We start from the raw sequence: 25762 nt of genomic DNA on the forward strand, positions 1-25762 counted from the left end.
TGGACTGGGATGTGGCTCTAGTAATTACCAGTGGCTGAGATTAATTAAAGCATTCCACCCATCACGATGTTGTATATCTCTGAGTTGCCCTAAGTGGGATGGGTATGCCCAGAGGTGTGTCTTGTGCACACCGTCACTGGAACCAAGCTACATCTGATTAAGTATTATCAAAATGGGGTGACCCAAAGCCGGTCGCGGACCTGGGTTCGATATGGTATGAAAAACAGTGGTCCTAAACCTAGATCATAAATGAATGAAACAGTCCTACATTCGTTATTTGTAAAAACCTTTTGAGCCTCAACACTTTGGCTCACCATATTAATACATTCACTCTGATAAATGGCGCAACAACCAAGGAAAAAATGTTTTAAAAAAAGGGCTTTTTTAATTTTATCATATTTCAAGATAAAATTAGCCTGTTCACAGGACAATTTAAGGTACAAAGAGGAGGTTACTCCTAGGAACGTGCAAAAAGAGAGAGTGCTCTGGTGATGAATGGGTGAGTAGAAGTTTCAAGAGTAGTGACAGAGGGACAATTGACAGTTTTAGCTTGACTGATCATGCAATCTCAGTCCTCTTTAAACCTGGCCACATTTGCTTTCAAAGTCAATTAGATATCATTCATTTCTTTATACAGTACACAATTGAACTCTTGTGTGGCACGTTTGTGAAAGGGAGGCCGTGGTCCAGGTAGGGTATAGATGGTGGTCAACGTTTCGACCAGACTTGGGGCTCAGGGGTGGATGGGGTGGATGGGGGCCTCAGCTTGCGGGTCTTCTTCAGGACGAGGTGAGTAACCTGGGTACCGGTGTGGTGTGAAAGTCATACCTAGGGGTTTAAAACTAATGGATCAAGGTTGAGCACAATTAAAAAAGTAAGTAAGCAAGACTGTAGAGTCCTTGCTCAAGCTTACCCATGAGCTCTTGCGGGTAGAGAGGATACATCATGTCTAATTCTGGCAGAAAGTGAGTCCTTATCAATGATTCAAGGAAGCTACTGCGAGGGCTCCTAAGGGTTGTAGGGAACCTTCTCGTCCGATTTAAGCAGGAAAAAACGCGTCCTCATCTGCAAGTGAGAGGAGCCTATGGTTAAAAAGAGCATAGTAAAAGGTAGGGCGCCTCCTTGTCCTACAGGCAGCCTCCTCCTCACTGGTTTGAGGGCTAGTGAAACTTAAGCCTACGTATGGAAGGCCACACACTACCCTCCATTCTTGGGTAAGTGCGGCTCTTTGATTCACGCTTTTTACCCAGACAGACAACCTCAGTGCCTCGACCGCTTGATGCAGACTGTTTCACTTAAGTATTGCAGGTGGTTTGTGAAGGGGTAAGAGTCCATTGTGGCCACCCTCACGGAACTGATCTCTAAGATAATGCCAAAGAAAGTAAACTGGACAGTGAGCTGTCAAAAGGCTTGACACTCTGAAGAAAGATATGTGTTCAGCACTCATTCTAAAAGCTCCATATTATTCAAAGCAGTTCATAGAGCAGACAGATGCCTCTGAACATGTCCCTGAAGAAGTTGAGGCCATACTTGTTTGGCTCTTACTTCCTTGTCAAGACTGACAAACGTCCTCTCAGATGGCCGACACAAATGAAAGGTGAAAATCCCAAACTGTTGAAGTGGTTCATTTCCCTACAGGGGATGAACTTCACGTTGGAACACAGACCTGGCACTGACCATGCCAATGCAGATGGCCTGTCCAGGTTATTTTACTTGGAAGATGAAGACTCTCTTGGGAAAGGTTAGTTTCATTCCCTTTCATTTGAGAGGGGGTTATGTAAGGAAGTGCCATTTTTGACCTGATCACCCACACTTTTTGTCCTGTATTTGATGCAATTTTGACTGGATGCACACCGGGTCCTGCTAACCAGGACCCCAGTACCAGATCTCTTTCACAAAAATGTACAATTGGTTCCCCAATTGGCAATACCTTTGGTACTCCCTGTGAGTCCCTAGTAAGTGGCGCCCCTGGTACCTAGGGTGAAGAGGCTAAATAGGGACCTTAAGGGCTGAAGCACGAATTGTGCCACCCTAAAGGACCCCTCACTTGAATACATACAGACTGCCACAGCAGGCTGTATGTCTTGGTGCAGACAAAAGTGAAAACACAACATGGCACACATCCCTGGGTACCATACCCACAGACACTGCCGGCACACATCACTGTGTCCCATGCCCACAGACACTGCTTGCAGTAGCAAAGTCTCCCCTATGGCAGGCCTGAAAGCCCTAAGACATGGTGCACTCTATTACATGTGAGAGTCAATATGCATGAGCAGATCTGCCCCAGTGCTGTTCAGCTCTATTGCTGCCAGTACAAGTTAACAGGGAATCCATTTTCAGTACATGCTGGACACTGGTGAAAACGAGTTCCCCAGATATAGGATGGATTCACTGAAAATAGGGATATTTGGTGTCAACATTTCATATTAATAAACCCACACTGATGCCAGTGTTGGATTTATTGATACATGCACAAAGGGCACCTTAGAGGTGCCCCTGAAACTCTACCAGCTACTAGTATGCTGGCTGACTGGCTTTCGCCGGCCTGCTATAAGAGACACGTTTTTGACTACCAAGGGTGAGGGCCATTGCTGTCGGGAGGTCAGAAACAGGGCCTGCTCGGGCTGGGGGTGCTTGCATTGCCTCCCACAGGATGATCTGCAGATTAGCATTCCAAGGCAGCGGCGCTTCAAAGAGCCCACCGCCTTTGGTATGTGAATCTGGCTTCTCACAGGAGAAGCTGACCCCCTTTCTCCAGGGCCCTTTAACACCTGGACATGTGGGAAAATTAGCTAGTCAGATGTGCACGTCCACCCTCAGGCCAGTACCATCCCTAAGATGAGCTACATGAAGTGGAGGCAACTTTTCAGAGTTAGCCATTTTGGTGATGGCAAACTCAGGAACTATGGAACAGGGTTAAACCCACTTGCTCCAGGAAGTGGTCATATAGGAGGCGTAATGACCCCAGGGGTATGTGCCCATTGACTAATACATTACACTCCCCTAATACACCTACATTTGGTTTTTAGGGAGCCCCTGGCACCAGGAAAGCAGATCCCGACAACCAACAAAGTAGGAGGACACTGAAGTGCAGCAAAAGCAGAAGGCTGAAGAAGAGCAACGAACTTGACACCAGCCCTGTCTGCTGTTCCCTGTCAAAACTGTGCCAAGACATCTTGTCCTGCAGTTATCGTGCCTCCAAAGCCTGGGAGGAAGGCCTGCCTTCAATAAAGACTCAAGAACTCCTATGAAGTAGTATAGCTGCTCCCCTGCATTCGGTAATCATCCCAAGAATAACAGTGAGGACTCCGGAACTGCCAAAACCCGACACCACCAAGCACCACTACAACCAAGCCCCACAGCCTGTGTCCAAGTGGGCCAACAGTGTTAGAGTGGTCCCGAAGCCCTCAAGAAACTCAGGCCACTTTGGTTCACCCCTTTTGCACTCCCCGGCGTTGCTTGGATCCTCTGTTTGCAGGCCCCTTAATCTCAGGTGCTCCAGAATGAAATAACCAGACATCTCAAAAAACGTCTGCACTTGGCCTGCAGAGAAGAAGGCTAAAGGTGTCACCCCATTACCTAGCATCACAAGACTTGAACCCTCCAGTTGGTTCAACCAGACTGGCCTCCCAGTCCAAACCTGCAGCCTCTTTTCACGAGAACCGATCCCCCTTGACTCACATTGGGCACCAGACGCTGTATTGAAACACTGCACCCGGCTGCCCTAGTGCTGCTGGAGGTGACCTGCTGCTGCTGCCTTGATGCTCACTTTACGTCCCAGAGATTGGCCTCATAATTCGCTGTTCTGTATGTGAATGCAGTACTTGTTTTTCTCCCATAGGATAACATTGCAGCTTCTGAAAAATGCACTGTCGACTTTTTAAAATGCAAAGTATTTCTCTTGCATAACGTCTATACCTAATCGTATTGATTGTGGTGCCTAAACATATATAAAGATATGTTTTAAAAAAAATACATTGGCATACAGGCAGCACAGACTAAGTGTACCGCTCCCTCAAAGACTAATGTTGCCTCAGTGGGGTTACTGACATGGTCAGGCCACACCTGGGATCCCATCTGGATGTTAGCAACTGCAGGTGGACTAACAGCACTTGTCTTTGTTTTACAGCTAAGGTCTCCAGTTCGGTGTCCTGTTGCCTTACAGTTATGACACCAAGCCTTGTTGGGATCTCAGTTCTTCCCCTGGTACCCACTCAGACTGTGTAGAGAGACTGGGCCCACACTCTCTTGTCTTTGGGGGCCTGAAGAAGACTATTATTTTTAGGGTTACCCTCTAAGAGAGGAGAGAGGGGAGAGGGGAGAGAGGGGAGATGGGAGGGAGATGGGGGGAGAAGGGGGAGAGAGAAGGGGGAGAAGGGGGAGAGAGGGGAGAAGGTAGAGAGGGGAGAAGGGAGAGAAGGGAGAAGGGAGAAGGGAGAGGGGAGATGGGGGAGAGGGGAGATGGGGGAGAGGGGAGATGGGGGAGGGGGGAGATGGGGGAGGGGGGAGAGAGGAGAGAGATGTGAGGAGAGAGAGGTAGAGAGAGAGAGAGGTAGAGAGAGAGAGGTAGAGAGAGAGAGAGGTAGAGAGAGAGAGAGGTAGAGAGGTAGAGAGAGAGAGAGAGAGAGAGAGAAAGAGAGAGAGAAAGAGAGAGAGAAAGAGAGAGAGAAAGAGAGAGAGAGAGAGAGAGAGAGAGAGAGAGAGAGAGAGAGAGAGAGAGAGAGAGAGAGAGAGAGAGAGAGAAAGAGAGAGAGAAAGAGAAAGAGAGAGAGAGAGAGAGAGAGAGAGAGAGAGAGAGAGAGAGACAAAAGGTCTTGGTTAACTCAAGAACTTATTAGGAACCCAAATCTTAAATAAAGTCACTAAAGTGCACCCATGATATATGCCTTTGCATTAGTACAGATTTACAGCTTCAGGAATTCACAAACATTTACATTAGTAGGCCAGGAAATCCTACTCCTAGAAAATATTTGTGAACTGCATTTCAGCATGAGCAAATATACAAATGTAGTTCTGCTCATGCGAAAATGCGTTTACAGGTACACTTTCCCTCCAATCACTATTTTTTCCCAACTGTGGAAGAAGTTCTATTTCTGCCCTTGTCAGGAGTAAATTTCCAACCTTTCTCAGTATGGGAAAAGATCAGAGAGGAGCTAGTGAAAATCTCTAAAACATGCTAGTTAGTATATCTTCACAGACACCAAAGCGCATTCAGACCCTGGAACTATTGCTTAAAGCTACCTCCAACCACAGTATGTAGATCTGGGGAAAGGTTGCAAAATGCGGGAATTGCTAGAATTCAAACCCTCCTATGGTAGGGTTTTAATTCTAGCATAATCAGAATTCTAGCACAATCAGGCAGGCTATTATCATAGTTCTTATATAATAAGATTGCTGCCTTAAATTATCGTTGCACTGCATGGCAATAATGGGACATGTGTTTTTTTTACAGGACAAGTAGATTTATAAAGCAACCTGTCCTAGTGACATGTTGATCAGTTATTAAACTCCACACCCTGCATGGAGTGGCATAGAGTGACATGCAGTGGCATAGAGGGCTCAAGAGTGGCAGAGTGGAGTGGCATAGTGTGAGTGGCAGAGTGGGGAAAGGTGGCAAATAGGGTAGTAGAGTGTAGGGGGTAGAGGGGATGGACTACAGTGGTTCAGAGTGGAGTAGAGTGCCAGACTGGCAAACTGTAGAGTGGCGTAGAGGAGAGTGGCGTAGAGGAGTGGTGTGGAGTAGCATACAGTAGAGTGGCATAAAGTGGGTGTGGAGTAGGATAAAAGTGGAGTAAAGTGTGTGGATTAAAGTGTGTGGAGTAGCAGAGTGGAGTGGAGTTTCAGAGTGAAGTAGAGTAACGTCGTAGAATGGAGTGTGCATGGTGCGGTGGTGCACTATCACAGACAACACATTTCAATTGAAATTACTATTACATTTGCACAAACAATGTTTCACTGATACAACTATATATACAGCGCTCGACCGATAATTTGTGAAAATTGTCATCACTTATCTACTGATTTGTTTTGATCATATTCAAATATTTGTTTCCTCCACATTTCAGAATTACAGTAAAATGTGCTTCATTTGAGCTTTCCCAATTCTGATATAATCTGAAATATTTGTACAGTTAATGAACTGGCATTGAAATTTTGTGTGTTACAAAAAATTAGATGCTACAGCATTTCCCATCCCCAATACCCAGCATGACTGTCCCATAAATCTACTCACTTTACAGTAAGAGAAAGAAAAGAAAACACCAACCTCCCTGGGAAGACAGAACCTAACATTTGACCTCTTTCTTTGAATGTACAGTACATGTGGCAGGATAAAAACAAAATGTAAGGGCCTGTTTATTGCTCATTCACTCCTGAACTCCAGCATGGTTATTTCAGGAGGGGGGGACTTTTGCACCCCCTTCCTTACTTCCAGTGCCTGTAGCAAGATCGTAAACTTGAGAGAGAGGATTGTTTAAGTTACACTATTAGTAAATAGCACTGAACAAAATAAATAAACTTGTAGACAAATCATTGTTCCTCAAAGGCATGCGAGATTGATGAACTGGTAGTGCCGGCAAAGATAAATAGAATCAGGAAAGTAGAAAGATTGAAGGCAGGAAAACTCTTTCAAGAAATACAGCATGTTTTTTACTGCTTCCTCAACTATCCTATAAAGGAGACAACTGAAAACACATGCACTACTGTTGAGTGCCTCACAAAAAATAAGTTCCTAGAAAGCAAGCAATTGTGGAAAAACGCAAGGAGCCAGTCAGAGTGGTGGTAATCATGGTCTGCTGCATGGAAGGAAAAAACACAAGCTCGACGGTCTAAAAGAAATGAAGCCAGCCATATAGAAAGTAAGCAAACCTGGTTTACAGAAGGAAAGCAAATAGTAATCACCGGGCGGAATGCATTTCTAGGTCAGCTTTCTCAAGTCTCCAATATGTCCTTTGCAACCAGAAAGCAGTACTCTGGAAGACCACACTAAGAACAAGCACTTGTTAACACTTATGTAAGCATACAAACATAGCCTCTTTCTGGAAACGTTCATTTGTGTGCATGCTGCATGGGTTTCAATCAGACTATTCTCTCTGGCGTTCATTGGGGCACTTCAGGCATTTTGAATCTAGAAGATGAATCAGCACCATGTGAAAGTATGTCAGTTTCTAATCAAATCATTCAATTACAAGAAAAGAAATCACCGTATGGTGCAAATCAAGCAAAAATTGGATTTACCAGGTTGATGGGACTTGGACTACAATTCGAGAACCTTCTAAACTAATTTGAGGAGCATAGGCTTCCTTGTTTTCAATCTGTGCTGTGTCAACTACAACCTGCAAAAATGAAACAAATATTAAGATACATGACAGTAAAGGGTGTATCTGATTGCATATTAGAAACATATAAGATACAGTACATGGAATATAAAAAGTCCAAAAGTAGAATCTAAAATAAGAATTTCAGCACTATAGGCTCAGGCTAAAACGTTGTGTTCGAGAACATCAAACTATATGTATTTAATCCGAGACCTAGATCTCGACTCACCCATTTACATCAATCATTTAGTATTGCAACCTACTTTAATCTGCATGAAAGAAAAAAACATCTTTAGAGTTGGATGTGTCAAAAGCATTTTAAATTACATTTTAGTCCCACATGACTTTGCAACAATAAGGGAATTGGCTCGAGGGGATTCAGGGTCCACGTCCTGACCTCAGATTATACAATACTTAAATCAATCAAACCTTGTTTTTAGCATGTGTTTTAAAAAGAAATATCTTCTGGTGTGAGCAAAGCCATTTGCAGACGCTACTGGGCCATGAATCTTCCCCCAGACTTACCCCCTCCGAAATCCTCTTGATACAAATAAAGGTTTAATAAACTTATATTTCAAAATGAGTTTCCATTCCAAAACACATTTATTCCATGCAGAGTATACAAGCCCCTCGCCTTTTTTATTTATGCAATTCAACGGAAACTAAAAGCAACAATAGTGGGATAAAGTCTCAATTCTTCGTTATTTGATGTCAGATAAGTAAAAAAGATTTTTTTTGTCATTCTTCTGATATATCACTGCTTTGCCTGTCCCCTTAATTTGTTCCCCTTCTTCCTCCGACTTTGCAGCAATCCAATGGAAGGTTGGTGGCTACTGAGAAAGTTGAAAATTTTGACGTAAAATAATCACATGACAATGTAGAAATGTGTCTTAACATTAACGTAGGAAGTGCGTCTCGATATAGACACGTTAGAGAAAATGTGCTTTTATTAAACGTGCAAAAAGCTGCTTATTTCTGTAGAAGGCTCCCACTTCTGTTGTTCTTTCACTACTAGCCAACAATATTTACTGTTACGGGGGCATTCCATATCAGATGCGCTAATTTTTCTAGATGGCGTGCGGGGGGGGAGAACCCAATTCTGGTTAGGTCACAATATCATCCTAGACGGGCAACATCCGCCCATGAGTGTGCCACACACCTTGGGAGTAACGTTAGGAGGGGGTGGGGGCATTCAGATATTTTCTGTTTTTGGCCACTGAGCTCTCAGATGGCAAACGGGGAACTGTTTGCGGTATTCCGTCCTGGTACAGTTGAAGTACGCCTGGCGTGGGTGGGAAGGGATTGAGACTAAGAATGTATGGCTACTTTCACCCTGTTTCCATTCTTTTGCATGGTAATCGCAGTCGATAGGTATATGCAGCAGGTTACAAGATGCACGCGCTAAACACCCCCATTACAGATCACAACTGGCCCAGCACTAGTGCAGTGCGTAGCACGGTTCAAGCGCTCACTTGGAACGTGCGAGGCCTCAACGACCACAGGAAACTTAGAAAGGTCCTGGCCTACTTGGCAAGGCCTGAAATTGATGTGGCCTTAGTGCATGAGACGCAACTCCCCTTCAATAGCCCTATGCTGCGCACCAGGGGACTGCAGGGAAGGAATATGCTACTTACCAGTATGCATCTATTCTTGGCATGTAGGGCTGCTGAACAGATGCATACTGGTAAGTAGCATATTCCGTTCGAGGCACGTGGGCTGCTGAATTCAAATCTGTGCATAGAATGTATAGCAGTCTCTCCCTTAGCGGTGGCTACCTGTGCCAGCTGCAGCAGTCTGAAACAGAGTTTTTAGAACAGCCTGTCCTACAGCCGCTTGCTGTTTGGAATGTACATCTACACAATAGTGTTTTGTGAAAGTATGTATGGTAGACCATGTGGCTGCTCTACATATTTCCTCTAGAGGAATGTTTCCTAGGCTTTTAGATAACATATTTGAATGCACTTAACTATCCATCTGGCTAACCCAGATTTTGAAATGGGGTTGCCTTTGTGTTGTGGTGAAAAGGCAACAAACAACTGTTTAGTCTTTCTAAAATCCTTAGTTCTATCAATGTAGTATAGAAGAGCTCTCTTGACATCTAGTGTGTGTAGAGCCCTTTCAGGTACTGACTGTGGATTTGGAAAGAACACTGGCACTTCTATTGTCTGATTGATATGAAAATGGGATACCACTTTGGGCATAAATTTAGGGTTTGTTCTAAGAACTACCCTATTTGCATGTATTTGGATGAATGGCTCTTGAATAGTTAGGGCTTGCAGCTCGCTAACTCTTCTAAGCGAAGTATTTCCTACAAGAAGAGCCACCTTCCATGTCAAAAATTGTAATTCAAATGAATGCAACGGTTCAAATGGTGGTCCCATTAGTCTGGTTAAAACGATGTTTAGGTTCCAGACAGGTGAAGGTGGGTGTTTTGGGGGATTATTCGTTTGAGTCCCTCCATGAATGCTTTAATTGCAGGTACTCTAAACAGCGAAACATGCTATCTGTTCTGAAGATAAGCTGCAATGGCAGCTAAGTGTATTCTTATAGATGAATAAGCCAGATTGCAACGATGTAGGTGCAAAAGATAGCAAATGATATTTTGCGTTGAAGCATCTAGTGGGTTTATGTCATTGTTATTACAGTAAATGACAAAACGCTTCCACTTTGCAGCGTAACAAGCTCTGGTAGAAGGTTTTCTTGCCTCTTTGATAATGTTCATACAGTCAGGAGGTAAGTTTAGGTACCCAAACTCTAAGACTTCAGGAGCCAGATTGCAAGGTTCAGTTGTTGCGGATCTGGGTGCTGTATGTCTCCATGACTCTGAGTGAGAAGAGCGGGTGTTAGCCGCAGTCTTTGATGAGGCACCACGGAAAGTTCTAGGAAAGTTGTGTACCATGGTTGCCTCGCCCATGTTGGAGCAACCAGGATTAGTGTCAGTGAATGCTGGCGTAGTTTGCGTGCCACTAGCGGTATTAACGGTGCTGGGGGAAAAGTGTACGCAAATTTGCCTGACCAGTTCATCCATATCGCATTGCCCTGCGACTGCGGATGTGGAAACCTGGCGGCAAAGTACTGGCATTTTGCGTTTTCCCTTGTGGCGAACAGGTCTATCTCTAGTTGTCCCCACTGTTGGAAGTATGGTTGTAGCACTGTGGGAAGAATCTCCCACTCGTGCATCTCTTGGCTGTGTCTGCTGAGCAGAACCGCTATTTGGTTGTCCTTGCCTGGGAGGTGTTCCGCCATGAGAAAAATGTTTCTTTGAATGGCCCACTTCCACATGCTTTGGGCTAGATGTGATAGCTGTGGAGAGTGTGTTCCTCCCTGTTTCTGTATGTAGTACATTGCTGTCATGTTGTCCGTCCGGATCAACACAGTCTTGTTGCATAAATGTACTTTGAACGCTTTCATTGACAGAACAATTGCCATCATCTCTAGCAAGTTGATGTGCATTTTCTTTTGTTGTGTTGTCCATAGGACCTGCACTGTGTACTGAAGGACATGGACTCCCCATCCTATCAGGGATGCGTCCGTTGTCAATACTATTTGTGGTACAGGCTCTTGGAACAGTCGTCCCTTGCAAAGGTTTTGTGGATTCCACCAATGCAGAGAGTTGTATGCACGACTGGTCACCAACACTAGGTCTTTCAATTGTCCTTGAGCCTGGTTCCACTGCCGTGCTAAGCACTCTTGTAGCGGACGCATGTGTAGTCTTGCGTGAGGGACTATGAAGATGCACGAAGCCATCATGCCTATGAGTTGCATAAACACTCGGGCAGAGAGCGAGTGTTGGGGCTTGAACTTTTGGATCAGCAGCTGCATACTGTTGATTCTTGCAGTGTTTGGGTATGCTTTTGCTGCTAGAGTATCTATTGTTGCTCCCAGGTACTGCTGTACATGGGATGGCTGAAGGTGAGATTTTTGGTAGTTCAACGTGAAGCCTAGACTGTGCAGGAGGCGAATGGTTTGGGACATGTGGCTGGCACATTGCTGGGCCGACTTTGCTTGTATTAGCCAGTCGTCCAGGTACGGATAGATGTGAATATGCTGTCTTCTTAAATGTGCAGCAACTGTCGCTAGGCATTTTGTGAACACCCTCGGGGCTGTTGTTACACCAAATGGAAGGACTTTGAATTGGTAATGTTGATTTAGTATTGTGAACCTGAGATATTTCCTGTGAGCAGGATGTATTGGTATATGGAAGTATGCGTCTTTGAAGTCCAAAGTTGCGAGGAAGTCTCCTTGTTGCAGCAGTGGTAAGACTTGTTGTAGAGTGAGCATATGAAAATGCTCTGATAAAATGTATTGATTTAGGGGCCTGAGGTCCAATATTGGTCTGAGAGACCCGTCCTTTTTGGGGATGATGAAGTATAGTGAGTATACCCCTGTACCTTGATGTTCTAATGCTACAAGTTCTATGGCCCCTTTTTGCAGCATCCTGATGACTTCTTGCTGCAATAGGTTTAGGTGTTCTACAGACCTAGGACGGTGTCTTGGTGGTATGTTGGTTGGTGTGGAGGTTAGCTCTAGGCAATAGCCATCCTGGATAATTTGCCTTACCCACTTTTCTGTAGTGATGTTTTGCCAGACTGGTAGGAACTGCTGTAATCGTCCCCCGACTGGTGTTGTGTGGTCTGGGGGTAGCGCTAAGAAGTCACTGTTTTGTGTTGGTAGAGGATCTGGTGGTGTTATTCCCTCGTCCTCTGCCTTTGTTGTTATTGCTGCGGTATCCACCTCTATTGTTTTTATTGTAGGTGGTTTGCGTATTCCCTTTGTAGTTTGTGGTCTGCTGTGATGAGTTACCCCTTGTAGCACCTCTGTAATTGGAGCGACGAAAGGAGCATCTATGTTGTTGGGACTTTAAGGCTCCCATAGACTTAGCCGTCTCAGTGTCTTTTTTCATTTTGTCCAGGATTGTATCTACAGCTGGACCAAATAAATAGTCCGGATTTACTGGCTGGTTTAATAAAGTAGACTGGACTTCATTTTTGAAACCTGAAATGCGAAGCCACGCATGTCTCCTGAGCATAACACTGGTGTTAACAGATCTGGCCGCTGTATCTGCTACGTCTAGGGCACATTTAATGGAGGCATTAGTTATTAACTTTCCCTCCTGTACTAGGTCTTCAGCCTGTTCCGTGTGAGGTTCAGGTAAATACTGGAGAAGTGTCTCTAAGGTGTCATAGTGTGCCCTGTCGTACCTAGCTAACAGGGCTTGCGTATTAGATATTCGCCATATGTTAGCTGCTTGAGTAGCTACCCTTTTCCCTGATGCCTCAAAGATCTTTGATTCTTTGTCAGGAGGTGGAGCTTCTCCAGTTGTTTGAGAGTTTGCACGTTTTCGTGCATTGGATACCACTAAAGAGTCCAAAGGCAGTTGTCCCTTAATATATGTGGGGTCTACTGGTGCTGGCCTGAATTTCCTCTCTATTCTGGGGTTAATGACCCGTGCCCTAGTTGTGTCCTTAAATATGTCACCTGCGTGTTTAAGTACCCCTTTTAACATAGGTAGTGTTTTGACAGATCTTTCTAATGTGTCAAAGGTGTCAAAGAGGAAATCTTCCTCATTGGGGTCTGCATGCATTTCTACATTGTGATGGAGGGCTGCCCTTTCTATTAGTGCATTAAAAGCAGCTGTATCCTCTGTAGGAGAAGGCCTAGCAGGGTATGCAGGTGTATCTGGAATGGGTTGAGAGTCACCAGGATGTACTGGGTCAACCCATGGTTGAGCTTGACTGTCTTGGTCAGGGTCTACTGGGTAATTGTGTTCCTCATTATATTCATCATCCACCTCTTCATCTGAGTGTGTGGGTGGGTGTATATGTGTACGGGTCAGGCCTAGTTGGTTTAATAGTCTCAAATAGAATAGGTGAAGTAGAACAGTCCCTTTTCTTTTTGAGTCGGATGATATAAGTCTCTTCATCAGTTTCTGGTCTGATTTTTCTTTTGTAGATTGTGACTTTGCTTGAATTAGGGTCAATGTAAAGTTTTGACTGTTCTTCTGATGAGGGGTCTGGATATAAGATCTCCTGCTCAGTAGTTCTCGGTGTTTTTGCCAATGTCTTTGGTTTTGTTTGTTTCGGTTCGATGCCGCTTTTTGGGTCGACCGCCTTTATTTTAGAAGAAGTTGGTAGGCCAAACTTGATTGGTCCGAGATCCCTCGGTGTTACAACAGTCTTTTTAGGTTGTGCCTGTTTCTTCGGAGCCTATGTTTTTATCGTCTCGACGTTTTTTGTCGGGTTGATAGTACCTTTCTGACCTTGTAGCGACTTCGTAACCTGTGGTTTTGGACCGATGCTTTTTGGTCTCGGCTCGATGGGCTACTTCGGGTCGATTTTCTTCGGCTCAATCGTTTTTAGTTGCACAGCCATTGGTTTTTCGACTCTCTGTTTGGGTTCGACAACCTTCTTCGGATCGAGTCCCTTTTTTGTGTTGTCGGCGCCGATTCTATCGGTTAGACGGCCTTTTGTTTTGGAGTGGATATAGGTGCGCTGGCCTTCGGCTCGACGACCCTTGTGTTCGACTCCGATGGATCGACATAGTTTGGTCCAAAGACCGTATTGTCGATGATCTTCTTTGGGATCGACTCCGATGGATCGACGTAGTTTGGTCCGAAGACTGTGTAGTCGATCAGTTTCGGTTTTGTTTTTGGTTCCATAACTTTCGGTTTCGATATCAACAATTTCGGAGTACGTTGATCCGATGGCTCTTTTCTAATATTCTTAGCCGAGCTGTATCGCGGGGCTATAGAATGGGTTTCGAGATCTTGGCTAAGGCCTTCTGGCGATGCCTCGACCTGAGCCTGTGGAACCATAGAAGTGTATGTTTGGGGCGTCGTACTCACGGTTGGCCCCGTTTCATCACTGGAGTCGTCTTCGACGGCTTCGATCCCTTGTTAGTCGTCTCCTACCTCGACGATGTCTTCTTCTTCGTCGACATAGTAGTTGGAGTCATGCTCCGAATCTTGATCCGACTGTTGATCTGATTCTTCGGCTTCGACGAGATCGTCGAAGATATTTTCCGGCTCTGGCGCTGGTTTCTGCATGATTAGCCTAGCGGCCCGTCGAGTCCGAAGTGTCTTTTTGGATCGAAATTGGGCACAGGCTAGGCAGTCTGATTCATTATGTTCCGGAGTTAAACACTTGTTACATACAGGGTGTTTATCTATATGTGGGTATTTCGAATTACAAAGAGGGCATCTTTTGAATGGACTTCGTTCCATCGACGACTGGTCCCTTTGGCGTCGAGAAGGCCAGCGGCTTGATTTGACGACCCGAGTTGAATAAACTGTAAATAAAGCCGTCGGCACCGATCGTAAACAATACCGACGAGACCGAAGGCCTTTTGGCCTTTTAGAAAAGTTTATTGTAGATTCCGAACTTCGAGTAAAGGAAAGTACATCCGAACCCAATGGCGGAAAAAAACAATCTGAGGATGGAGAGGATGCCCATGCGCACTGTAGTCCAGGAGAGGAGCCACCTAGCTTGTGATACTTCGAAGACTCTTCCAGGACAACAATGTGCAATCATCCGGACCCAACACTAGGCGGCGATCTATGCACAGATGTGAATTCAGCAGCCCACATGCCTCGAACATATACATGCTGCGGGTTTCACCACGCACACGTGTGGTGTGCTTACGTGGGTGAATCCTAAGACTACTCTTAAACCCGAACCAGATGACACAGACCGGGAAGGGCGATATGTGATCTCCAGATGTAGGGGGAAAGGAATGAAACTCCTTATAGTTAACATATACGTCCCAAATTTTGATAATCCCAGTTTTTACCCTAGATTTTCTGAAAAGGTTCAAATGTACGGGGAAGTACCAGCCTGCTAAGCTATGGAATTGTGTAGTATGCTGTCTGATTATCATATGTCATCGCAATTGCCATATAGTGTGAACAATGTCTCATCTCATGATTGTATTTGGAAAATCAATTAAAAAAAAAACAACAACAAAAAACAAAGCCGGTAAAGGACTAGTTTTTCCGTGATGGTCAAATATAGGCATCTGGAAGTTATAAACTAATATAGATGGCACAGTGTCAACCTCAATTGGAATAATCAAGGTGGGTTTATGGTTCAAGGATACATAGCAATATTATGGAGGTTTGTTTTTAGTTCACAGATACACAGGGATATTTTCAACTAAATGACGGTGTACTTTGACACCAGTCCTAGGGATCTAGCAGAAAATATGAACAGCTGCTGTCTCTTAGTGGACCACTATTCGGACACTATTTGTACATTGAAAAAGAAAATATATAATCAGCAAATTCATGCATGTACTTGTAAAGTTACATGTGTTACATAAGAGTATCTTTGTATCTGATGCATGCATTGTCACAGGTTATATCATACATATGGGGACAGTTGTACTTAGTAGAGTGTCTTGTATATCTAATGTTTACATTGTCACAGATTATAACATACATTTAGGAAGAGTTTTGCTTACAATACATCCTTATACTCACTATACCATACTGGACCAATAGCCGATAAAAACAGACCAGTCCTTTACAGGCTTTGGTTTTTACATTTGAGCTAGAGAATGAACTTAGACACCATTCGTTCATGCAAGCTCCACTGAGCTGCTGCACTGTCACATTCATGTGGGTAGACGAGGCAGGCTTACGTCAGCGAGCGGTCATATTCTGACAGTCTCCAGCGCAGCCGCACTCGACGTTGGTGCAGTCAGACGAAACACACAACGCGTCTCCAGAGGTAAGAGACATTTGCGATTAGCGAGCGCACGTTGCTCATTTACATCCAAGCAGGATTTATAACTAAATGGATCATTTTAACCCGCAGTCATTGATCGCTATTGGCAGCATCTAATATTGACACGCATTGGGGCGGAGCTAGCAGGCGCTGAGAATTGGCGCGTAGTTCCCGCGCTCCGCCAGCGCCACCGACAAAATCCTGAAATATCCTGCATCAACCACCTCTGATAGACACCACCGACACCCCCAGTGCTACCGGAACCACAGGAGACCGGGCAGGTCCGCCTGGGGTGAGCCAACATCGGCCCAAACGGCAGCTGAGCGCTCGCTCTCCGGAGCGCTGAGTGGGCCTGCAGACCGCGGACTCTAGCAGATCCGCCACCCGGAATATGTAAGGGGGCGTGCGGCTGCCCTGAGCTCGCTCCCAGCCGGTGGGCCCCTACCCCACAAAGGGCCGCGGCAGACGCGACGAGAGAAGGCGAGCGCCACATCGACCAAGCAGTGGCCGCTGCCCGCCGCCTCGACCCGACAGCAAAGCAAAAGGTAGCCTGAACCGCCGAGGTCCGAGGAGCCCTACGGCGCCATTTTGTCGCGGCCGCGGCGGAGCACAGGGGAGGCTACAGTGACTTCGCCTGGAGCAGGAGGCATACACAGCGGGAGAGCGGAGAAGCGGCGGGTCCCCGAGACTGGGGGGACCCATCCTCCCCCTCTACATTACGTCCACCAGGGTGAGACAAAGGTTCTTGCTGCACGGCGCCTGTGGGCTTCGCCGCTGGGACGGGGGTGACGTCCCGCTATACTACCCGTATTGCCGAGTGCCCACACCAGCTACACAATTGGGGGGCCGGTCCACGTGGCCCAACTTTTTGTGGAAGGACAGCGCTTCCGCTGCGAAGGGCACACCCCGTTCTGGTCAGGACAAACGGACCTCCTTACCGCAATATCAAGAGGGCGTGCGGGTGGTCTGACCCAAACCATCTCTCTTCCTCGCTGGGAAGCCTGAGAAGCCCACGGGAGACGGTACAACTGTTTGCTATACAACAGTCCCCTTGGCGCTTACGCAACATCGCCAGCGGAACGAGGTGGTCACAGGTCACTAACAAGCATGGGGAAAGGGGGCAGGACTCAGAGTAAGCTACCCTTCTCACAGAGGAGATTGCCTGTGCAGAGTCCCCTGGCACAGCGAGACGAGGAGACGCGCACAGGGGATACGCAAGAAGAAGACTCAGATATAAAAACTATGCTCCGCTCCATGGAGCAGAATATCCAAACGAATATAGTGGCGCTGGGTTCCAAGATGGACGCCATGTCTTATAGAATGGACCGAATGGCGGAACGCCTCGATAAGCACGCGGAGCGGCACGACATGGCGGAACGGCGGATCACAGAGGTAGAAGAGGCCCAGACGGAGTTGGACACGGCAAGGCGGCGTGCGGAGACACTCATCAGATCGCTCCAGGATAAAACGGAAGATTTGGAGGCGAGGTCACGTCGCTGCAATCTACGCATCACAGGCCTTCCGGAGACCACTCAGACGGGGAAGATGGAACTGTTCATCGAACGACTGCTCACAACCCTGCTGGGTGACGGAGTCTTCTCGGCAATGTTTGTCGTGGAACGCGCACATCGCACGCTTGGACCACAGCCCAAACCGGGGTTCCCTCCCCGTCCAGTCATAGCGAAGTTGTTAAACTACCGAGACAGAGACACCGCACTCAGGCTCGCTCGGACTAAGGGGGACCTACAATACGAGGGATCAGCGATTTCTATTTTTCCGGACTTTACGGCACGGGTGCAGGAGGCTCGGAAACATTTTGCCCCTCACAAGAAGCGCCTTAGAGACATGGGACTCGATTATGCAATGTTGTACCCGGCCAAATTGCAAGTGAATAGGCAGGGCCACTCGCATTTTTTCACGGACCCGGCAGAGTTGCAGAAGGCCTTGAAAACATGGGCTAAGGAGAAGAAAGATGGACAACCCGATAATCAGAAGGATGTGGATCGCAGTCAATTGGATGAACAGGAGTGATGGGGGGACTTGATGCCTGGAGCAAAGTGAACTCGTGATGAAGACTTTACAATCCTAGAGACGGGAAGGATCTGGTCCCGGGGATGAGACTCACAGGGACGATGTTACAAATAAGTGGGGCTGGGGCCCCGGGATGTGGATGGCTACTCTGTACTTTGAACTCTCCTGATCATAGGCTCTGAGTGCCTCAGACACACTTGCAAGCTGGCGGATTGTGGGTGTCGCCTGTGGGGTGGCGAGGGGTGGAAGGGACAGGTACGATGAAGCAGAGAGAAGTATTGCAAGGGTGGATAGGTTGTTGCTTTGATTCATTACTGGTGGTGTGGGGCGGGGGGAGGGGGGCTGGGCACCGGTGCTGGGAGTTGGGCGCAGAGGACAAGTTGCTTTGCTACCTTTGCCCCTGAGCGTTATGCACGTGGGGCTGATGACTTTGTTGCTGGGGAGGGCTGGCTGGGATGGGGACCTGCAAGGCCAAATTGGGGTGGGTCTGCTGTGGGTGGCGGGAGGAATGTTGGGAAATGTGTCTAGTTACATTTTGTTGCTTTGTTTGACTGCCATTGTGCTAACTGATGTCTGTTGGTTCGGATCCGCTGTACACACCACTGCCACGTACACGCCACAAAGCCTGTTCGACTGCGTCCCACCGGGACACCCGAGACTCTTTCACACTCGCGGCAGCGCTCCTACCGAACGACAAGGTCATGGCTGAAGATACTATGACACATATGGGCACTGCTCCAGATCACCTGCGGGTGCTGACATGGAACGTTAGGGGCCTTAACGACTTTAGAAAACTGCGTAAGGTCCTCTATTACTTGCGTAGACATCACATAGATCTTGCCCTCATACAGGAGACCCACTTACCTCTTAACAGCAGAATGTTGGCACATAGGGGCTTGGCAGGCTGTAGTGTGGCGGCGGGCTTCACTACACATTCGAGGGGTACACTCACATGGGCCAATCCGCGCTCCAAACTCACACTGACGTTCCTAGAGGCAGACCCTGAGGGTCGCTACGTTCTATGTAGGTGCCGGGGAAAGGGGCATGATCTATTGGTGGTGAATGTTTATATCCCGAACTACTACTCCCCTGATTTTTACACGGATTTAGCCCAGAAATGCAAGACATATGACTACTCGAACATGCTCTGGGGAGGGGATCTCAACTTAGTACTTGACCCGGACCTGGATAGGTCGGCTGGACCCCCCCGGGGTCTATCGGCCGCCGCCACAGCAGTCCGGACTGAACTGGTCCAATTAGACCTCATGGATGTGTGGCGCACTCGGCATCACTCTAGAGGGGGATACACCCATTACTCCGCTTATCATGCACTCCATACCAGGATAGATTACTGGCTAGCATCACAACAGCTCTCCAATAGAGTAAGGGACTGCCTCATACTGCCACGCACGCTGTCAGACCATTCTCCTCTCCTCCTGATTCTGGAGACGCCGGTGCACAGGATCCCTCCCTTTACGTGGCGCTTCCCCCCGTACTCACTACTGGATGAGGCTTTCCGGGGCAAAATCGCTAACGAAATCAATAGTTTTTTTGAGAATAATGTGGGATCTGTGGAGAGCTTCCAGACACTGTGGGAGACATTTAAGGTCTATGTTCGCGGAATAGCCATGGCTAAACACTCCAGTGTCCTGAAATCGATTAGGCAGAGACTCAATCATCTTGAACATCAGCTCGCTGAACTTGAGGTAAGGCAGCGGGTGGAACCTGAGGGTGAAACCTTGGTACAAATTAAACAGCTGGTGACGGAAATTAACGCAGAAGCTGACAGGGAAGTGCAGCATATGGGTAAATAAGCCACAGCCCGCACTTACGGCGAAGGTGAGAGACCTGGCTCCCTCCTGGCCAAGATAGTCCGCAGTGAAAGACGCCAACTGAGAGTGGGCGAGCTGGTGTCGAGTTCGGGGGAGACCCTCACAGAAGACGAGCAGATACTTGGGGAATTCAGGCAGTACTACGCCAGGCTTTATAAGTCTAGGTCAACAGGAATGGAGGAGGCAATTGAGGACTACTTAAGCTATATTCAAATGCCACAGCTGTCCAACTCACAGAGAGAATTCCTCATGATGCCCATTCAAAGGGAAGAAATAGTGGATGCGCTGGATAGCATGCAGTCCGGTAGTGCCCCAGGTGCTGACGGGTTAACTGTTGGCTTCTACAAGGCCTTCAAAGAACAATTGGTGCCCTTCCTTTCCACACTATTTGATGACATATGCATGGAAGGCAGCATGCCTGCTACTATTCGAGAGGCTCTCATTATAACGCTCCTGAAGCCCGGGAAGCCCTCCACTGAGTGCGGATCATACAGACCTCTGTCCCTGATAAATGTTGACGCGAAGCTATATGCCAAGATACTTGCGACACGCCTTGCATTACTCGCGCCGGATCTGGTCGCCCCGGAACAGGCAGGTTTTATTCCTTCTAGGAACCTCCCGTACAACATACGCACGGTACTGGGGACGATGCAACATGTGAAGCATGAGAACAAGGCATTGGCAGTCTTCCTCGATATGGAGAAGGCATTCGACTCCGTAGAATGGTCTTTCATGTCGAGAGTACTCAGAAAGCTGGGGTTGGGCGAACCCTTCCTACAAATGATAGGTGCATTGTATTACAAACCAACGGCCAGGTTACGAATAGGTGACCGAGTCACGGAGGCGTTCGAAATTGGCAGAGGCACCAGACAGGGCTGCCCCCTTTCACCGTTATTATACGCCCTGGTGGCAGAACCCCTAGCGTGTGCACTAAGGGAATACCACAGCCATGAAGGCGTTAGTTTCCCTAATTACAAGATATGTATCTCCACGTATGCAGATGATACGCTCCTGTACGTTAGAGACCCGGAGCTCAATCTCTCCTCCGTACTGAGGGAAGTAGTTCAGTTCGGCGCGCTGTCCGGTCTGAGGGTGAATTGGACGAAATCGGTAGCGTTCCCACTCACTCCGGTGACACGTGAATTTGTTATGGATTACCCGCTACAGTGGTCCGACGACCCGGTTAGATACCTGGGCATACAGTTACATCCGGATCCGGACATCTTGGTGAGGGAGAACTATGGAGTCGCCTACACTAAGCTGACTGAGGATGTGGACAGATGGTGTAAACTGCCGCTGTCCCTGTCGGGCCGCGTCGCGTTAATGAAAATGATTGTACTCCCGAGGTTTTTGTTTCTCTTCAACAATATTCCGGTGACCCTCTCTAAGGCCTTCTTCAGAATGATGACTCAGACTCTCACGCGATTGGCTTGGGGTGGTAAGCAACCACGAGTACAGTGGCAAGTCCTGATGCTCCCGTATGAACAAGGTGGCCTAGGGGCCCCTGACATGGAGAGGTATTACAGGGTCGCGCAAGCTACGCACTTGCACACATGGATACATGGGGATCGGAATATCCCGCATGTGGTCCTCGAGACTCTGTTCACTGACCCCCTCCCCCCACCGGCTACAGTATTTGAGCCTGCCACCCGTCGGGTAGGAATTCTGGACTCAATCACAACGACGAATCATGCATGGCATTCCTTGGCCAAGAGACAGGAATGTGCACTACTATACTCCCCACTTGTTCCGATCGAGTGGGCAGTGTGGTTGGTGCCACTTCGTGAGAAAGGGGTTACATGCGCCCTTAAACAACTAGGTATACTGAAGCTGGGAGATCTGTTCAGGGATGGGACGGTAGTTACCTGGGATCAGGTTGCCCCCTCCCAGACCTCAGTGTCGTTGCTACACCGTTTTCACCTACACAGAGTCCGGGCAGCGCTTCAAGAGCTGCTGGGACCGACCATGGTGGAGCCTCCCGAACTTGCAGAGCTGACATACGTAATAAAAACGCCCTCGCCCAGCCACTTGATTTCGCGTTTATACAAGGCAGGACAACACCATAGGGAACAGCCACCCTCGAAAGCCCGATTGGCATGGCAACATGACCTAAACACACAGATAGATGACTCAATGTGGAAATACTGCTGCTAAAATACTAAAAAAGTGTCGCTCAATGCCAGGCACAGACTTATCCATTTTAAATTTCTACAACGTGTATATTACACCCCGGAACGTTTACATAGATACGGGCTCCGACAGACGTCGGAATGTGAACGCTGCCATACTCCGGTGGCGGACTTTATACACCTGGCATGGTCCTGCCCGGGAATTAACAAATTCTGGGAGGATGTTTTTCTAGAACTAGGACTAATACTGGAGCTGGAGCTCCCAGTCGACCCAGCGCTGGCGTTGCTGGGTCACACCAGGATCCTTCCGCCGGCAACACGTCGCCTGGCAGATATGGGGTTACTTATGGCTCGACGTGCGGTGGCGCAATGTTGGATGCGCGGCCCGCTTCCAAACAAACACAGATGGGCCAGGGATATGCTGTACAGCTGCACCCAATCACAGCTCTATAGCGAGCTCCTACCCCCTGTTAGCAGCCCCAAAAATTTTTGGGACCTGTATCTGACTTACAGATCCACTAAGGACGCCGCGGATGCAGTTCAGGAGGAGACTGAGGAGAGGCAGGAGGGGGAAGAGAGCCCAGAGGGTTAGATACATAGCACCTCATAGCTCAGGCAGGACAGTAGGCAAACACAAGGTACCCGGGGGCGCTGGAGGGGCGTACAGGATATATAGTTAACACTTGCACGGGGTGCGCATGGAGCGGGGAGGCCTAGTGGGAGAGGGTAGACGGCGGGTGGGATGATTCAGGGTGGGAGAGGTGGCGGGCGGGGTGGTACGCTGAGGTGGCAGAGTAACGGCGATGGTGGGCACATAGGCAGTCAGGGGGGGACGGGAGGGGGTTGGGAGGGACTGTTTTGGGAGTTCAGTTAGACTTAATTCACGTTGGCAGGCACACACACACTTCACCGTATGATCCCCTGCATCACGGCAGCCATCAAAACCACTCTTACACAGGGGAAAGGGAGCGGGGCGGAGGGTGTCGGCAGGTTCGGACGTCGGACTGGGCTGTGCACACCAGTACTGAATCACCGGACACTTGGATTGAGGACGCTTTGACCTTGTCTGCTGTTTTTCTTCTCCGTAATGTGATTGCCCTAGTTTGCTGCCGGCCCCAGGGTTGTAGGCGGAAAGCTGTGTGTGTACACTGATACCAAATAAAAGTTTATAAAAAAAAAAAAAAACTAGTCCATACGGTCTTCTTGACCCTAACTAAAAATCATACTCTAGTTTTGTATTCATGTGCAAACTAATGGACAGAAAGAAATATGTTCTTGAATTCACTACGTTTATGTCACTCATGTTTGTTATGTCGGTAAAGGACCATTGACCTCACGTATCACTACAGGACACTTATTCTTCACTACAGTCACTATCGCCGTAATTCAATGTTTTTATGACAGCCACATTCATTTCCATTGTAAATAACAAAATTCCTCTGTTCTCGTTGTGTGTTCTCACTATAAGGTTTTATTCCTTCTTTCAAAAATCACTAGTGGATAACAAATTGAAATTTCCTTTTGCATTGTATGTACAGATCAAAGCAATTGTATTTCCCAACAGAACCACTTGTTTTATATAGTGTAACAGTGTAATGCATGATTGTGGAAGTCCCTCTCACCATGTCACCCTATAAAAAAACGCAGGGTTCCTTCTAATTGTTAATTTCCTCCTCAGAGTGCATCTCTTCTTCATCTGTTTGATATTCACATTGTCTTGGATAGTTCTGCCGCACTAACCTTCTGCAAATGTTCAATCATACCAACTTTGTCACCTGCCATTATTTCCTGTGTCTGCTCACCTAGCGCGATCTGGCACTCGTGTGCACGCAGACGACAATGATGCAATCCCAAGAATGTCACAGACTTAAGCAAGAACATTTGTAGACCATTGTTCCTCTTTCCACTCCCAAGTAATGTGTAAGGGGTAACCTATTACTGGACTCTTTAGTCCTTTACAAATGCAGTTACAAGCCTGAAGATCCTTTTTTTGTATAAACATTTCAAGATGGTATTTCACAGGTCTCGTACATATCCTTTTCATAATATCCTTTCCCCTCCGCTCCAGACTGGATTTCCCCTATGTGTTTGTTGTCGCACCTGGAGCAATTTTCTAAAGGCTCTTGGTTCTTTTGGATGATGAGGAACTGCTGATCTAATAAACATTACCTTGCTCTCATTCATAGATTCTCAAGGGTGCGGACTTGGTTCCTTAAATTCTGCTACTTATTTGCTCGCTTCTATTGCTCCTGGGGCATAATTTGGTCTGCTGTCATCTTTCTGCACATTATGTGCTTAGGACGTGGCTTATCTTTGAATGGTATTAAGTGCAACCCCACCCCTCCCATATTCCAGAATATGTGTTTTGTCATTGACCTGGTGCCCTTTTGGGTCCATCCATGCCTGCTGTGTTAGCCAAACTGGACCCTTTGTAGTGCTCAGTTGTTTTTCATTTCTCTTTAATTTTAAAATAGTTTACTCTGCTGCTGTAGATTACACGTTACTTTGGTTTCAAGCTTATTTCCTCCAAAAGCATCTGGGGGATGGGGAGGGGACCTCTTTTGAGAACTCTCCCAGGCTCCCCCATTTCCTGGGGTCGTTGGAAAACTGCCTCCCAGGGAAGCCCTCATCTGGGTGGTTCCGCACAGCTACCCCCATCTAATACAGGATCATCACCCGCCAGTTTTCATTCTACCCATGGATGAACCTACCCAAGCTGCCCACCAGGTCCCGCTGTGCTCACCTGAAAATTTCTGTTCCTTTTCATAACAAGCTCCTCTACTTCATGGTGTCAGCTGTTTAACAAGTGTGTTCTGAATCCGACACTTGTCACTACTTGTCGTACTCTTGCAATCTCTCTACACAGCTTTCCTCCTTACAGCACAGCTCAGGGATCAGCGCCTGGCTAAAGAAGAGGCCTGCCTTCGTCTTCTCCCTCACTTTTGATATTTCCTCCACTCAGACATCCAAGTGGATTACCTCGCTCTGACTGGGAGGCCTCTCAGTACAAAGTGGCTTATTTTTTTGGTTAACTTTTTTTTTTTAACATAAATTCTTCTCTGGATTTTAGCAATATTTGCAGTAGTCCGATACTTTATGGCGCTCATATGGAAAAACTGCAAACGTATGAAAACATTCATAGGATTACAAGCAAATGTTTTGACTTACCAGTCCAGCTTGGCCAAACAATAATTGAACAGCGGTTTTACAGGCCCCCCGCCAAGTAGAAGGGCAAACCTGATTTAGAACTTCTGTTACTGGATAATCATCCCTTTGTGTAATTCCATTGTGACCACCAGCTTCTTTTATTAGCTGCAGCATTGTATGCTGAAAGACAACAGATAAACTTTGAGTCACAGCCCATCATTGCCAAGCCTTACTATGAACAGACATTCTCATAATTACATCATATCTAAAGGAATAACAAAATTATACAAGGTAGCCATGAATTGCTTTGCATTATAAGAAAACGTTGAATTACTACAGATACATTTATTCCTCACCACAAAGAGCAAGTTCTATGTTTGCTGAACCTCATCGTGCTGCAAGGGAGTTCTTCATTTATGTTGTGAAGTAGACTACAATTTGGAAGCTGAATTCCACTGCACTAAAAAAAGTCAAGGCCTTTCTAGAACTGTAGTTGGTCTGATTCTGTTCTAGTGATTTAAAGTCTATTTCTACACAAGAGCAAGGAGGAAAAGCCTAAAAAGAAAGCATATTTGCTTATG

At 47.0% G+C, this 25762-nt stretch overlaps 1 protein-coding gene across 1 annotated transcript in view; it reads right to left on the reverse strand.

Annotated features, from left to right (window-relative positions):
* GARRE1 (granule associated Rac and RHOG effector 1) overlaps nucleotides 1-25762 on the reverse strand; it is a 437745-nt gene that overhangs the window by 142959 nt on the left and 269024 nt on the right. Inside the window, exons 7-8 of the mRNA XM_078670097.1 lie at nucleotides 25203-25361; nucleotides 7240-7337 (exon numbers count right to left, since the gene is read on the reverse strand). Coding sequence (XP_078526223.1) covers nucleotides 7240-7337; nucleotides 25203-25361 — 257 coding nt within the window. The remainder of the gene's footprint in view (nucleotides 1-7239; nucleotides 7338-25202; nucleotides 25362-25762) is intronic.

Source organism: Lissotriton helveticus, chromosome 12 (genome assembly GCF_964261635.1).
Source record: "Lissotriton helveticus chromosome 12, aLisHel1.1, whole genome shotgun sequence".
Classification (NCBI taxonomy): Eukaryota; Metazoa; Chordata; class Amphibia; order Caudata; family Salamandridae; genus Lissotriton; species Lissotriton helveticus.